The 17,081-nt window shown below is 47.3% G+C and overlaps 1 protein-coding gene across 1 annotated transcript in view; it reads right to left on the bottom strand.

The window, feature by feature from the left end:
• Positions 1 to 17,081, bottom strand: part of CCDC66 (coiled-coil domain containing 66) — a 356,874-nt gene that overhangs the window by 236,701 nt on the left and 103,092 nt on the right. The window contains exon 9 of the mRNA XM_085624655.1: positions 14,809 to 14,940. Coding sequence (XP_085480781.1) covers positions 14,809 to 14,940 — 132 coding nt within the window. The remainder of the gene's footprint in view (positions 1 to 14,808; positions 14,941 to 17,081) is intronic.

Below are 17,081 nucleotides of genomic sequence, written 5' to 3'. Positions count from 1 at the left end.
CCACAGAGGAATGGGAAGGAAGGTGCTTTAGAAATGCAAAGGCATGGAAAATCCGCATTAGGGCACGGAAATTTCTGATTTATGAATATTTATCTTCTACCTCGCCCAACTGTGCTGGACCTACATGCCCTAGGCATTTTTATTATTGAATGGATCAAGTGGGCCTTCTGAGAAAGGGAGGGTCTGGCCCAAAGAGATGATTCTACTTCACTCTTATAAAGTTAAAGTGTAGATCTTGAAAACTGCAAAGAAGCAAAACTTTTCTGTTTACATTAACAACATCTCTAAATCTAAATTGTGTATGATAAATCCCCAGTCATGCTTCTAGGTTACCTTCAATTGAGACTTGCAACAGTTTCTGAAGCACAAAAACATGACATATTAATAAACGTTTTCATTCGGTCTTCTATTCACATAAAACTGGAAAATATACCAGCCTACATAAGCAGATAAAAAAAAAGCCAAAGACTAGGGAGTGCGCATAGAAGAGTAACAGCAACATTAACTGAAATGGGCACAATGGATTACTGTCAATGGTCAGATGAGGAAAACTAAGCTAAAAGAAGTACTGGTTCAGGGGGAGTGGGCTGGGGCTGGCTGGAAGAATTTTGGCTACACTTGGTCCTAGCAGAAAATGATAGAGCTTCTGTGACACCAATGTGTGATACATGTGGTTTCCATGATGTATTTCCTATTTTTGCTCTGTGCAATCAAAACCATTAATTTGGGAGCTCTGACTGCAGTTAACAAAGAGTCTACCAACATCAACATCCTGACCCTTTTTCCAGCTAAGATATTGATCACATTTTGGTAAGATGAGAGGCAGGGAGGGTAGGGAATGGACACGTTCACGGACATAACATTTTGGGACCCACAGCGTGTCACTGGGAGTGAGGCATGGAGCAAGGATAGGGGTTAAGGACCTAATAAAAATATCATAACATTGCTGAAGTGCTCCTGTAAATGGTCAAGATATTTACATTTAACAAAACACACCTTAACTCACTGAACAGAAGATTAGTACCGTTTAAACGTCTGTGAGGACTAGGTACTTATACTGAATGAACTAAAGAAACTCCCTCGTCAAACATGTATACTCAAAACTGATGTCTAAGGAGTACCCACATTGGAAAAAGGGAGGTGGAGGGATCTTGTTAGGAGAGAGATTTCTGCACCTAGGCAAGGTAGGCGCTACGAGGGCAATGGGGTTTTGGTATCAAGCCAAGTCTCACAGTGGCTTGCATGCCACCGTGCGAGCAACGAGAAGCCAATGTTTTTCGGTCTCTCAAACTAGTTATTTGGAAATAAAACTTAGATGTGCTGCTCGATAGTCATCAAGAAAGTTTGGGCAAGCTAGATCTCCCCTGTTTCTGGGCTGCATAAGTATGAGATTGGAGATACAGGACCGTTTCCCATTCCAAATAAAGGCACAGAAGTCTTTCTGGAGTCGGAGAATATCTTCAGCTGGAATAGAAGTCAGGATGGCCTAAAACATATAGGCCCTCCCAACAACGAGATATGTAATGGTTTCAGTCTGCGCACGTCTTTCACAGTAGCCTTACGGTAATGGGGCCAGTAAGCAAGAGTCCAGGTCGGGAGGGACTTTATGACATTAAGCCCCAAGTATCGAATATACAGCTTAGCACATTAAAAGGGAACCATGTCCTGCAAAGTTGGAATGAGCTGCAATGGTATAGTGACGTGCGGGCTTGCAATTTGGACATATTGATTTTATAACCTGAGACAAGTTCAAATTCTTGCAGCTGCTGGATGACGACAGGAACAGGGGCGGCTGGTGACATTTGAAAGTGGCGTGGGCGTAAAATGATTGCAAAGGAAGCAAATAAACGAAAGGACCGGTTTTTACTACACGAGCAGTCGTGAGGGGGGTGGGTGGGGGGTCACGCGTTTTTAGGGTCGCACGGGAGAATACATTTAAAATTAAGAGGAATAACTTACCTGACCGCCTCTGCTCCTGGTCCGCGTTGGCGCCTCTGCCCTCTTCAAACTGGAACAGCACGTCAGCACTGCAGTGGCAACCCCTCAGCCAATCCTGGCGCTGCTGCAGCGCCAGGATTAGCTGAGGGCACAGCCTACTCTTCGCCCGCCGCCTGCCCATTAGGAGACCGAGGGGCTCCTAATGGGCATGCGCAAGTCTGTGAAAACACAAGTGCGCATGACTGGGCACGGGCTAAAGATTAGCTCACCATGCCCACTCATGCGCACTTGTGCTGCAGTGCTGCCTGGTCTGACAATGCATGTCAGTCAACATGACGCCGGACCGCCCACGGTCCGACGTCATGCTGACTGACATGCATTGTCAGTTCTCCCCATCCTCGGCGTCTCTGAACTTAAGTAAACTAAGTTCAGAGACACCGAGGGAGCTGCGGGCGGGGGGGCAAGGCCCCAACGCCCCAATGGACGCACCGCGCCTGGACAGGAAGGGTTGATATAGGCTTAGTCAAAGTCAATAAAAGATCACCGGCACAGAGCAGAACTTTATGATTCTGTCCACCGAAGGGTATGTCTGGGTGTCCGGCGACTGGCGCAGGTGGATAGCCAGGGGTTCTACAGCCAGGGCAAAAAGAAGAGGGAATTAGGTGCAACCCTGGTGAGTACCAGACTGTATCAGGATAGAGGCAGTGGTATGGCCATTTACTCTGACGATAGCAATCAGGGCGGTGTAGGAGGCCATGATTTTGCTAATCATGACAGGGCAAAATCCATTTTTGAGGAGAACAGCGCGTAAGGAGTCCCAGCTGACCCTGTCAAATGCCTTCCTCACATCAAAGTACAGGAGCAGTTCAGCAATGTTATGCATATGGGCCATTTCTATCAGGTGGGCAAGGAGCCTGGTATTATCAGGGCCTTGTCGATGTTGTATAAAGCCCACCTGATCAGGGTTCATCAAACCTCGCAGTAGGGACACTAGACGGTTGGCCAGCATTTTGGTATATATCTTAGCATCAGTAGCCAAAAGGGCTATGGGCCTGTAGGAGAACACTGAGCGGGGTCTTCGCCCGGTTTAAGAATGAGTGATATTTCCACCGCTGACATCGTTGGCATAAGGCCAGTAGAGTGGATGAAAGAATTAAAAAGCACAAGCAAGTGTTCCTTCAACGATGGAAAGAAAATTCTAAGAAGGAAATTGGTAAGCTGTCCGAGTCCAGGGTTTTCCCCACTTATAGCCCCCCCAACTGATTTTTAAAGTTTGGACATGATGAAGGGCGTCTCCAGACTGCGGGCAAGCAAGGCATCTAAAGGCGGCCATCGGCACTCCCGCAGGTAAGCCTGTACAGCTATTGGGTCTTCACCCCCGCTGGCATAGAGGGCACTCTGATAGTCATGGAAAGCCTTCTGCTTGTCAGCTTCGCTAATTGCATACCTGAGTGCGTTGTTCGAAGTTCAGCAATGGGAGAGCGAGCATATTGATGTCTGAGACGACGGGTTAGGACGGTGCCCACTTTGTCCCCACATTCATAATACCATTGCTAAAGAGCCAAAAGCGAAAGTTGCGCCCAATTAACTCTGTTTGATCGTAGCTTCTCTCGTAGTAGAGCAAGCTGTCACTTAGTATGCTGTGAAGTTGTCTACTTATCTGTACTCTCTAGGGCTCTAATTTCATCTGTTGGCTTAGTCTCGAAGAGGCATGCCTTACGAGAGCGTGCGATTGCTATAGAGGTAATAATGCCCCGAATTACCTTAAATCTAGCTCACAACATGGGATGAGAAGTGGTAGGTAAAGTATTGAGGTCAAAATATTCTTCGATCGATTAATTGAAAGAAGCTTTGTCAGCTGGATCACGCAGTATACTGGGTGGAAGTCTCCATCTGGGGCGGGCATCTGAGGCATCAATCCGGTAAAGACCGATCACCTCAATGAGAGCATGATCAGAAATGGAGGTATCCGATATCTCTACTGTTTCCAAATGGCGCAGTAGAGAATGTGTGACAAGTACATGGTCGATAAGAAAGTACAATGTACATGCAAATAAAAACGGTAGTTTTGGGCGTTATGGTGGAAGTAGCGGCAAGCATCTACTAGTCAGTGTGTTCTCTCTTGAGTGGAGCGGACCTGGCTCCTACACCCTGAAAAGGGGCAGAGGTCCTGTCAAGCGCTGGGTCCCATACCAAGTTAATGTCCCCTCCCAGTATGAGGTCACCCCAGGCTAGGCTAAATGGATCCTGAAGAATACTGCAAAGAAAAGAGTCTCACGCTTGGTTTGGGGCACATAGATTAAGGAAAGAAAGGGTAGTGCGTCTCTTTTCTATTATCATCAGCAAAAAACGCACTCCCCTGGATCCCTGACCACCCGTGTCAATGCCATTAGAAAACTGAAACAGAATGCCCACTCCCAATGCTTTAGTAGCGGTGTAAGCCCAAAATTGGGATGGGTATCTGGGGTGAGACATGCGATGATAGTCTTCCTTAAGGAGATGGGTCTATTGCAAGAAAATTAAGTGTTGGGTCTTGCTGGAGAAGATAACACCATACCTACTTGCGCATATTACAGGAATGAATCACCTTCACATTTAAGGAAATTATTTTGTTTTAGGCGGAGTCCCCATGCACTAGGCAATAAGGAAAGCGGAAAGCATAAAGCATTATCGTCAGGATAGGAAGCGTCTCACAGCGATTACCAGGCCGGGCAACAATAAAAAGTACTCTTCCAACAGAGTTCCCTCCCCTATGTACCCCAGGGGCACAGCAGAGAAAGTGAATTGATAATCAAGGTAGAACAAACGTGCAAACAAATTGAGGTTCTCCATCCTCGGACCAAGGACAGTATCCTAAAGTCCGCAGATGAGTTGCCTCAGTAGGAGAAGTGCATCAATAAGGCAGGTGAGACCAGGCAGAAGAGCAAGAGCAATTGACAGACAATACACTTCTATATTTCAACTACACAGTCCAAATTACTGTAGCCATTAATACGTAAAAAGAGCATGTGAGTGCTTCAGTTAGTAAGTACAGGTCTGGTACAACCCACCTCGGCAATAATAAATTGTCCGGGCCAATATGTTGTGAAGATTCCGGATTCATATTCTATAGGTGGGAGAGGATGTCTTCCCTTGCTTCTCTTAGGGCTTTGCTTTAACACATGGAACACAACCCCTTCTACCCGCCGTGTTCCAAGTCAGACGCCATCGATCACCATTCCCAGAGCGTGCAGGGTGGGATCCTTGAACCAAGGAACCCTCTGGCAGGTCTAATAGGTGCTTGGCTTCCGTCAATAATCGAACAGGACACTATTTGCCGTTAAGCTGGAAGAGCAGGCTGAAAGGGTGGGTTCACTGGTATTTGATAGTTATCTGCCGAAGTTTCTCTTTTATTGGACTGAATTCCCTGCATTTTTAAGGGTCACTGGTGAGAAGTCCTGAAAGATCTGCAGTGTGTGGCCTCTGAAGATCAAATCAACCGTGCTCTGGCATGCTCTCATGGTTGCCTCCTTGTCCTGGAAACTGTGCTCTAGGAAGATCTCCGGGGGGACATCCGGTCTGCCCATGATTGCAGCAACATGATGAGCTTGGTCGAGGATCAGTGGCCGGTCTTTCTCACTTCCTTGAATAGTGTTCAACAGGTACCTCTTGAAGGTCAGAATGTCTTTCACCTTTGCACCCCGGGGGAAACCCCAGATTCGGATATTATTTTTGGGGCTGCAATTTTCTAAATCTTTTTGTTTAGCTTGTAGTTCAATCTGCGGGTCTTCTAGGCCAAGAACGTGGTGCATGAGCATTTTTTGGTCTGACGTGCGGGAGTCCAAAGTGCGCTCTAAATCATCAAAACATGTGCCCACCTCCGTGACCTAGATTTTGCCAAAGCAAGCACAGGGACAGCAGAAATCCCACCCTCCCAAGACATCTGCAACAACCTCAGCGCCTTCTTCCACTGCAAGTTTAAGGAGATCTATGACAGCTTCATCAACCTCGATACCAAAGACCCTCTAACCCCACTTGCAATCATCGCACTCAACGATACGAGACCCCAGCAGACCCCGATCAGTTGTACTCCCCTGACCACAGACAACACCCTAAAGATCATGAAGAGCATCCACTCAGGATCACTCTCAGACCTCTCCCGCACCATGTCTACAACAGAGCCGGCAACTCCATCGCCCCGAACTCTGCCACAACATCATCTGCTCCATCAACTCCGCCACATTCCCTGAAGACTGGAAACACGCAGAGATCAACCCCTTGCTGAAGAGACCCTCTGCCGACCCAATGGACCTCAAGAACTTCAGACCCATCTATCTGCTCCCCTTTCCAGCCAAGGCCATTGAGAAGGCAATCCATGCCCAACTTTTCGAGTTCATGGAGGGGAACCACATCCTGGACCACTCGCAATCCAGCTTCTGAAGCAATCACAGTACGGAAACCAACCTAATCGCCGCCACAGACCACGTTCGTACCGTCTTCAACCAAGGCGAACGCATCCTCTTGGACCTCTTGCCCGCCTTCGACACAGTCTCCCACCGCACCCTTTGAACAAGGCTCCAAGGCACTGGCATTCACGAAAATGCCCTGGAATGGATCCGTTCCTTCCTCACGGCCAAACACAGAGTCAGGCTACCACTGTTCCTCTCAGAACCCACAGAAATCAGCTGAGGAGTCCTTCTACAACCTTGCAGCAAAGACCTGGAACACCCTGCCTCTTTCCCTAAGGCAATCACTGTCACTGCCCCAATTCAGGAAGGACCTCAAGACCTGGCTCTTCGATTGAACCACAGTGCCTTGAGACAGATCTGCAGCCACCCACCCCCCTGCAATCCACCCCACCCCTAGTGCCTTGAGACCCTTACGGGTGAGTAGTCGTGCTTTACAAGCCACCCAATTGATTGATTGATCTGTCTGCTCTGTTCCTATGTACAGCTTTTAAGATCTGCCTTTAAAGAAACAATTTCTTGTTTAATGTCATTGAGGAATTGAGCCATGTAATCCTGAGTGATCGGTGGCATCACGGAGGGCTCGGTGGTCTGAGAGGAAAGGTCCCCTTTGTTGGACATGTTGGTTGAGGAAGACTTGGACCATAAAGAGACCACAGAGCTGTCTCTGGATGATTTGTCCCTTGGCATAATATCAGAAGACTCAACAGCTGGTGAGTGCAATAGGTAGGGCGAGGGATCTCCCACTGGGCAAGCATCCACCAACTGGGCAAGCCTAGAGGAGTTTGCCATGAAAGGCGTCATAGGTGTTCGGTGGGACCTACAAAGTATGGTAGAGCAAGACAGAGGTCCAGTGACACATACCACAAGAAGGGGGACAGGATCCCCAGCAAGTCGAGGCAAGACGAGCGGGAGACAACATGGGGAAGAGGACAGCGGCCTTCGCTGAATGCACTCCCAGATTACAGCAGCCCACGGAGCATGGCGGTGTTGTGGTCCGCCAGTGGCAATCTGTAGTTCCAATCTGAACACCCCCACTTACAGGCCAGTTGGAAAAAACATTGCTGATCTAGACAGTCTCCTTCACATATTAAGGCTGATGCCTTAGAGGCAGGCCACAGTGTGAGATGGAACAAGGCCCCAGGAGCTCAAGAGGCCCTGCCTGCCTCATACAGGGGCCCCCTCAGTACAGGAGGGCGGGGATAGCGCGAGAACAAAGGGTCCAAGTAGCAGTAAGCCAAGGAAGTCTATGGAAAACTGTAGTATGGGCCCCAATTCCAAAAATTAGGGAGCCCAGCAGCAGAAATGCGCACTCACATGTAGATGGGTTGGCGGTGATCTCGGGAGTCTAGCAGTGCAGACAGCCACAGTCCCATTATCCATGACCTACAATCAGGATGCCAGGTGGGGGTGGACGGTAGCGGGTGCAGCAGGCGCACCGAGGCCACACACCCAGGCCGTGCCTAGGTACAACGGTGTGCATGCCGTTGGGGCAGCTGAGAGGCAAAAAGCCAGCATAAGGGGCTGCGACTTAGACCTGGAAATCAGGCCGGGTGCTTCCTTACCAGTCACTCCATTCCCCCAACCAGTGTGCCGCTGGAGATCTCAGCTGCCAGCAGGAGCCAGGCTCAGATCCCAGAGCTCGCCATAGCCCAAGGGCCAAGCATCGTTGCAGCTCCCAGAAACAATGGCAGGCGCACCCGATCCCCAATACACATCCAAGTAACAGTGTGTCAGAGGACAACCCGGAGGACGCCTTTTCCTGGCATTGTATGCTCGCGACTGGGATCCTGGGCGTTTGGGATTTGCAACCTAACTGGAGGTGAGCCTGTGAGTTGACTGGCATGCTGCAGGTTGTGGCTGCAGAAAGCGGCGGAGAGCATTCCTGGGAGGTCCTGGATTTCTTTATTTCTATCTAACAGATCTTGTTTGGCTCGGTTCTTTGCTGCTGGTTTCCAGACTCCCCTGAGGCGATGTGTGGAGCTGTTGGGTTTTGAACACACAAACGTGTGCCTCGGACTTTGGGATTTTTATCTTCAGGACTGCGAGGACCAGGGCGCTTTGCGCTAACACCATCGCCAGCACCTGGGGCCCTCTTCCTGACTCCTCCCCCCAAAGGTACATTACGCCTCGCGGCCCCTTGCTACGCGGGAGCCGCTCGCAGGCTCGGTTCTTTGCTGCTGGTTTCCAGACTCCCCTGAGGCGATGTGTGGAGCTGTTGGGTTTTGAACACACAAACGTGTGCCACGGACTTTGGGATTTTTATCTTCAGGACTGCGAGGACCAGGGCGCTTTGCGCTAACACCATCGCCAGCACCTGGGGCCCTCTTCCTGACTCCTCCCCCCAAAGGTACATTACGCCTCACGGCCCCTTGCTACGTGGGAGCCGCTCCGGTTCTTTGCTGCTGGTTTCCAGACTCCCCTGAGGCGATGTGTGGAGCTGTTGGGTTTTGAACACACAAACGTGTGCCTCGGACTTTGGGATTTTTATCTTCAGGACTGCGAGGACCAGGGCGCTTTGCGCTAACACCATCGCCAGCACCTGGGGCCCTCTTCCTGACTCCTCCCCTGATTATTTAAGGCACGCCGAAACCCGCGCGAGCGGGACGCGTGCGGGGCGCAGTCCGGGGCGAAGCCCGGGCAAAGGTTGGGCCCTCTTAGGCCCTCAGAGGCCGAGTGAGGCCGGGCAGGGCCCGGTCATTTAAATTGTTATTTATTTTTCTGTGTCCTTCGTACTCCCCGATATAATTGCTGTTAGGGCCCAGAGCCCCGATAAAGCCACTCATGAAAAGCCGGGGGCTTTGATAAATGGTTCTCTTGACAAATATTTTATAAGGGTCCAGCCGGATGAGGTCAGGGAAAAAACACTGGCCGAACGCAGGACAGAGCGTCGCCGCTCAGTTGAAAATTTAAAACTCAGGGCTCCCGAAGTCTCTACACTCCAGGCACTTCCCCGGGACGGAGGTAGACCTAATGATAATGATGATCTTCCTTCGCAGGAGAGTGTTCCATTTTTGTTACAGGATTGCACTCCTACACATTGTGCCCCTATTGACCTGGATATCAGTGATACTCCCCTTCACAGTTTTATTAGTATACCCGTTGTCTCAAATACACACACCCCTATCTGTGGTAAACCGGCTAAGAAGAATCCTTAGAAATCTGAAGTGGTTAAGATTCATGGCCCACCACCAAGTAAAAGAAGACATAAGAAGGGGGGGGGGGGGGCTGGTTAAATCTAAGATTAGCCACTCTGATTTTGGGAAGCATTCAAAGTCGGTTGCTAGTACTGTACTGGGGAAAGTGGTTGTATCAGCAATCATGCCCAATTCGGCACTTCCTTCTCCATTTGTAAGCCAAGAACCGGATGAGAACATCATCGAGTTACTTTCTACCCCCGCTGAACCGCTGCTGTTGGCAGCCCCCTTTGTTGCTCAACATGACAATCTGGGCCATTTGATTAAGTCTCTCATCTTACCCATTATTGAGAGTTTAAAGAGGGTGGAGAAAAGACTTGCGGATATAGAATCCGTTATAAGCAGGAAGGTCGATCCGGTCACAGCTCAGGTGAATGTGGCTGCCCCCCTCCACCCCCATTGACCCACTACCTACTATTGACGCACCCAAAGTCACACCCCAATTCATTAAAGCTACACCCCAGCCCACTAATCAGATAGCTCTTAACCATCAAAGGTTATTGCCCCCTAAGATTGTAAACACTTCGGTCGGGAACCCAGCTAGTGACCTCTTGGGGGGGAAGAGCAAAGGCACCCAAAGGGAACAAGTGGGAAGAGTGGGGAAGTAATAGTTACAACAAGGCTTTAGTGACCAATGGGCCGCAAGTAGAACTACCCCCAGAAGCTGTGCTCCTTGTGGTTGTTTTGACGGGGGTGCCAACACTGGTAGATAACAAAAAAGAAGGGTTTACCCAGCTGAAAAACAAAATTATGCATTGGCTCAGTATACATAGACCAATCGCAAAGAACATCAATGGTGAGATAATGCACGTTAGGCGTCTCCCCTGGTTGGGTGGTAGAAGTAAAGACATCGAGGGAGATATAGTTGTAGTAAATTTTAGAGACCCACGTGCAGTTGATTATATACTGAACTGGCCTACGGGAAGTGGTAACAACTGTATCACCCCCCGTGCCTTGACTTATTTCTATCCTAGATCCCTGGTGTTCCCATTATCCCATATAAATAAACAGGCTCCAATTTATACAAACTTCCCAACAGTACCCATTACTAGGCAATTGGCACTCGGCCCCTACACTGCCCCTGCTGTTGATACCTCTAGGTGGAACATCGTACCCGCTAGACTTAACAGAAACACCAACAGGAGAATGGACCATCTGAGATCCCTTACTCTCTTAGAGGTAGTGAACAGGTTTGATGTGTTCACCGGCATGGATGACTGCGATTGAAGATTACAGGCAACGCTGGGCATGGGGGGCCGTGCAGGCGGCGCTAGCCCAGAGGGCAGTGATTGTGAGATTCATATAGAGGCCATTAGTTCTGATATTGGGATCAAGGTTCCAACGATACACAATAGATTTGATATTGGCGGGTCCGCAACCACCACTCAACCTCTGTCCTCGGGCTGTAGTGTCGAAGGCTGTCTACCGCCAAAATCAATATGCCAATCAGAATCTACTAACGATCCTATCCCATGTGTGCTGGGTGGGAACAAGGGGGTTATTCCTGATTCGTTTGCAACAGGCAATGAGGCTATCCATTTGGTATCTTGGAATGTGGCTGGATTGCAAAAAAAGATGGTTCTCCCAGAATGGAATGCCTTCATCGAGAAGTTCGATGTATGTATGTTCCAAGAAACTTGGAGTTTGCTTCCAGTACACAAATCCGGTTACGCAACCTTCTTCCTGCCCGCTCAAGGTTGTGGGAAGGGCAGACCAGCAGGGGGTTTACATGTTTGGGTAAAAATTGAAATGAACTGGGATGTTTCTACCCATGACTCAGGGTGTTGGGACATTCAACACCTCTCATACGCTGGACAAAAAAAGGGCAGCAGGATAGATTTATTCAATATCTATTCTAGAGGGACCCTGGGGGATACAAATTCAAGTACAGTAACAACTTTAGAAGAGGCAATAGCTAACTGCCCCCCAACCTCCAAAATTATTGTGGGTGGGGACTTTAATTGTACATTTGAACCCCTTAGTGGGGATGACCCTTTGGGTATTGAGGAGGAGGACTCTAGATGGTCCATCCCGGCCCTGACACTAGCCCCAATCAAAAAATGGTCATCAAAGGTAATTCAGATCAATGCCCTTACAGCGGAACATAATCTAAGAGCACTAAATGGCAGGACTTCCTCTGACCGCGCTGGAGCGATGACCTTTAATAGGCTTAGCGGTCCGTCTAGAATTGATTATATTCTATTGGATGTCACACTGTGGTGTGATCTAATAGATATGGAGGTGGTACCCTCGCAGGATAGCGATCATAACCCCCTATGTATGAAGTTAAGGTGGGGTAAACGAAAAGGCTGTGAGAAGAATGCCCCCCCGAGGACAACCAATGAGGTTGTCCCTTACAATGGTAATCGTAGGCTGAAATGGGACAAGGTTCATTCCCAGGTTGACAATTTGGCAAGGATTAGGGCGCATGTAGTAGATCTGACTATAGAGTTGACGGATCTCAAATTGGGAACAGGTAGTGCCCAGGGATCACCATTCGCACTGGCTTACAAAAATACAATAGAGGACGTAGGGAAATACTTTTTAATCCAGGGCAAAAACGGTAGTTTGAAAAAAAAAAAACGCCCAAAACCAGCAACCCTTGGTACTCGGACCAGTGCAAGGCAAAAAGGAAAGAGTTAACAGTCGCCCTGCGTAAAAAGAGTCAACCCCTAGTTAGAGCAGCCAGGAAGGATTATGCAAAGGCACTGGTGCTGGCCAAACGAGAGTGGGAGGAACAATACTGGCAGGATCTTAAATGTGCTTTTAAAAGGAAGAACTCATCGTTGTTCTGGGAATTGATTAATAAGGCTAGGCAGCGTAACACGTCACCAACAGTTAATCATATAACAAGCCAACAATGGTATTGCCATTTTTCTGCATTGTATGGTGGGATAGAAGCGGTCCGCTCTCCTCCCCCTGATCCAGTTAGTAGGGTTCCTTCTTTATTGAGGTTTGAAGAACCTTTTTTGGCTTCCGAGGTGGTGATGGCCATTAAGACACTTGACCCCGAAGAAGGCTACTGGCCCTGATGGGATTCCAAGGGATCTCCTTTTGGAAGAACCCGTAGCATGGGCTAAACTTATTGCCCAAATAATGAATCTGATTTCTAAGGGATTTCCCGTGCCAGACTCGTGGAAGGGAGCAGAGGTGATAACTGTGTTCAAGAAGGGTGCTAGAGATGACCCTGCCAACTACAGACCGATCAGTCTGATTGACGTGATCCAGAAGGTGGTTGGCAGGGTCATTATCATGAGGGTAGGTGTCTGGATGGAAGAGGAGCACATTCTTTCTCACTTCCAAGCTGGGTTCCGACAAAAGGTGGGCACGATGGACCAGGTCTTCCGCTTCTTTGCGATCTATTGGAAGTCAGTAACCATCAATAAAGGTAGTCTATACCTGGCTTTCATAGACCACAGGATGGCGTTCGACCTGGTCCCCCGTGCAAGGCTGTGGGAAGTCTTAGAGAAGATGGGCATCCCAGGACCACTTTTGGGTTTTATTGTGAAACTCCACGAGGGGAATTATGAGAGGATCAGATGGGGCACCCAAGGACAACTGACAGAGAGGGTACCCGTGAGGAGGAGAGTACGCCAGGGATGTGTTATGGCACCGACGCTGTTTTCTCTCTTTGTGAATGGAGTGGTGGACCATCTGCGAGAGGATCCGGCTGATGCGCCATCCCTGGCAGGGGAAAAAACTCCTACCCTACTCTTCGCGGATGACCCCATTTTGATCTCTAAAACCCCCGCAGGCCTCCAAAAGCTCCTGAACCGTTTTAGTGCATCTGTACCGACAGAGGTCTTACCATCAATACCTCTAAAACAAAGCTTATGGCCTTATCACCCTCTAATAGATTAGGAATAATCTCTTGCTCAATGGTGAGCCTTTGGAGTTGGTAGATTCCTTCGATTATTTGGGTGTTGAGGTTAATATTCGGATGAGTTGGAAAGACCACTTGGCCAAAATGTTACTAAACTATAAAAGAGTCTCAGGGGCGGTCCTGAGAGAACATCGGGAGTCCACGAGTAAACCTGTGGCACCGACTCTCGCAATTTATGAGGGCCAAGTATTACCCTCCGCCCTATACGGCTCCGAACTATGGGGGTTCGAGAATACACCGGAGCTAGTCACGTCCGAAAATAAGTTCTTGAGAGATCTGGTAGCCCTTCCTGCTTCTACTCCGTTAATCCCATTACGGTTAGACTTGGGCAGGTGCCCTTTTAAAGACCTAGTGCGCCTGCGCCCACTACTCTTTTGGGTTCGTTTGCGAAGGACCCGGGAGCTTCAAAATTATGCAGCTGCTTTAGACGAAATTATTTTGCTTAACACAGGTAATAAGATTAAGTGGTTGAGCAATCTGAGGCAGCTGGTTGTGCTATTGGGTTTGAGCGAATCATAGAAGAGCCAAATACCACCGCCCAAGCTAGTGATTAAGCAGCTGTATTGGGACTGGGTCCAGAAGGAGACCTCATGTAGAGGTGTAGGGGGCCCTCTAACTGAGCGGTTCTTGATGTTCAAATGGACAAGGAAACTTGAACCGTTTTTGGACTTTATAGAGAAACCCCTGGATAGATCACTCTACCTAAAGGTTAGGTTCGGGATTCTCCCGGTGAATGATTTCACCTCTGGGTGGAATAACCAGGGTGGCTCATTGAAACCTTGCCCAGGTTGTGCAGCCCCTAATTAGTCCGTGATGCATTTCTTCTTTGCCTGTCCAGCATACAGGGTAGCCAGGAGGGCATGGTTAAAGCCACTATGCAAGGGGCTGGGCCTCAGATGTCACAAAATGGCCCTGCGGGTTCTTTGCACCGACACGACCTCCACTGCCATGGTGTGCGGAGTAGCTAAATACTTGGGCAGTGCATGGTTGTCACGCATGAGGCGTATCAAGGCCCTCACTCATCCCACCTAATCGCTAGTAGGCACCTGGTAGGAAGTCCTCATGATATCTGACAGTGTTTTTATGTACTTTTTACTAAATTTGTAAAAGTGAAGCATGTGTTGTTGTTTGTATTTAAGGATTGGTGGGTTCCTGTTTCTATTTTTTACTGTATTGTAAAAATTGTACACTTTTATGATGATTTTTTTTTTATCGAATAAAGTATTACTACTACATCTAAGTACAACTGACAAAGTGTGTGTGAGATGTATGCAAGGTTCTTAATATTTATCCAAATTGTTTTTCTTCATCTGTCCTCAACATGCTCATAATCATTTTCACTTACCTCTAAACGTTTCATTTTTTCTTGTATTTTTCTTTTGTTATCTTCTTCTCTCTGTTTATTCAGCTCCTCAACCCATTTTTTCTGCTGCTCACGTTTCACGGCACTGAAAGGCTGGTCCAATGGAGCAGCTTCCTAAAATGGCAAATTAAAAATATTTAAACAGTCTAAGCATTAAAGAAAACGGCACCTGTAAAGGTGCTGCCAATTATGTTTTTGCTGCATGTACTGATGAATTTTCACTCATGCCCAACAGTGCCCAACTGGCTTCTTCTGCACAGCACCCCAATAGTAAGTATTTATTGACTCAACATAAAGTTCAGATTTTGCATTTGATGTATTATATTTCTGTATTCTGTATCAAATACAGAATGTCTGCCACCCATGATCAAATCATTCTGCCTTTTGAGAAGAACATCTGTGAGAAACAAGATATGCGTACTTGGATTTCACATTCATTCTATAACAGTTCAGGGCATTAATGTTTTTGTGCTACATTGCAAACATTTCAAAACAGAAGTACTTCACCTTAGGACATTAAATGTCATCTCACATTGTCTATACATGTAACGTTTCTCTCTGCAGGACTTGGGCCTCCCAGTATTTCCCAACTGCCTCTTCGCTCACATGTTTAAGCTTAAAGGACAACTATGTCAAGGGTAGGTACTGCTTATGGGAACTAGTTGTGCATCTCATCAACATGATGACATACGCATGTATAGCCCATCAGATTCACAACCAGCCTCATTAAGAACCACCAGTATCATGTTCAATTGCCTCTGTGAGAATTAAGAAAACATCTACACAGAATCAGAAACAAGAAACAGTCACCATCATATTTTTCTGTCTATTTTTTATCATGTAGACTATTAGGAAGTGTCAGCAGCATCTACTTGAGAGGATATGTGCCTGTTTCCCTCCAACACCACCTTCAGTCTTTGTAGGGACCTATAGCAAGGCTTCGGACCCTAAAGTAAATAAGTCTTTCTTTATATGATGGGAGACGCTGGTGTGGTGTCATGGTGGACATATTATAATCTGGAAAGCTCAAGATTCATTCACCATCCCTCTAGGACTGCTTCTTTCTCAGCTCCAGGATTCTTATCACCACTACTCAATATCTTGGTTGGCAGCAGATACACCTTTGAGCCTGTTACTCCATGCGAGTCCCTCGGCAAGGGGACCTTATCATCCAACAGCTTCTGAATAGTCAATGTGATGGACTTATCCAGAGATTGTGGGACTCCCAGTAGATGGATATTTGCAGCAGGCGCCGCAACCATCAAGGTGTTGCTGCTGGTTTTCTAGACATATCACGAGCAATAGCACCATTCTTAAAGTTCTGAAATCCTTCCCTTCAGAGCGTACACCAACTACAAAAGATTCCAGATCAGAAACCCTGACACACATTCTTCATTGAGACCACAATGAGGGACAAGAATTATTTTATTTGAGCTAGAGTACCCCCCGTTTGCAGTAACTTTCCTCTCTATTGACGAAGAGTTGTCTTGGAGATATCAGAGAGCCACCAACATGATTGCATTTTGGGGTGGTGGCAAGGTGGGGAATAAGAAGAAAATTAAAAAATATTGTTTTCCATTTTAACTCCCATCAGAAGCTCTTATGCCTCAGAGGGTGGGTGACCAAAGAGTGTTGGCTACATGGAAAGTGGATGTGGAACAACATTCAGGGAAGGAAAAAAAAAACCACACATATGATTTTTGAACAGTAAATTATGGTTTATGTTGTACATAACCTTAAAATATGTTTTAAGAAATGAGGACTTCCCATTAAAAAACTGTTAAAAAGTAGCTACTACAGAAACCAGAACTAATGCCCCGTCCAAGCTTTTCAGTTTTAATTCATAACTCTACTTTAACTGTGGTTTTATCTGTAAAGAGATATCTTTTAGGGAAATCGAAACCTGGCGTCAATTGACCAAATATCATAATGGCATTTAAAGTCACAGAATGCAACATGATGCTGGTTAAAACACCAAAGCTTCAGGTGCTTCACTTTGGTTCTTTCAGGAAAAAAGGAGAAATAAACTAAATTGTTCCTGATGTACATAAAACGCTTCTGGGAACTTAATATTTAAATAACATTAGGTTTTATGGTTGTAAAGCAGATCTGACTCAGGTCACATATATTAGTTGTTTTACTTATGCAATTTAGTACAGGTTTTTCTTTTCCTATTAAAGATACAGGACTACAAGTATGAGAAATAAATGGATATGCATGAACTGTATCAAATTCTCACACCTGAAATGGAACAA

Source organism: Triturus cristatus, chromosome 9 (genome assembly GCF_964204655.1).
Source record: "Triturus cristatus chromosome 9, aTriCri1.1, whole genome shotgun sequence".
Lineage (NCBI taxonomy): Eukaryota > Metazoa > Chordata > Amphibia > Caudata > Salamandridae > Triturus > Triturus cristatus.
This window is presented reverse-complemented; position numbering and strand designations above follow the sequence as displayed.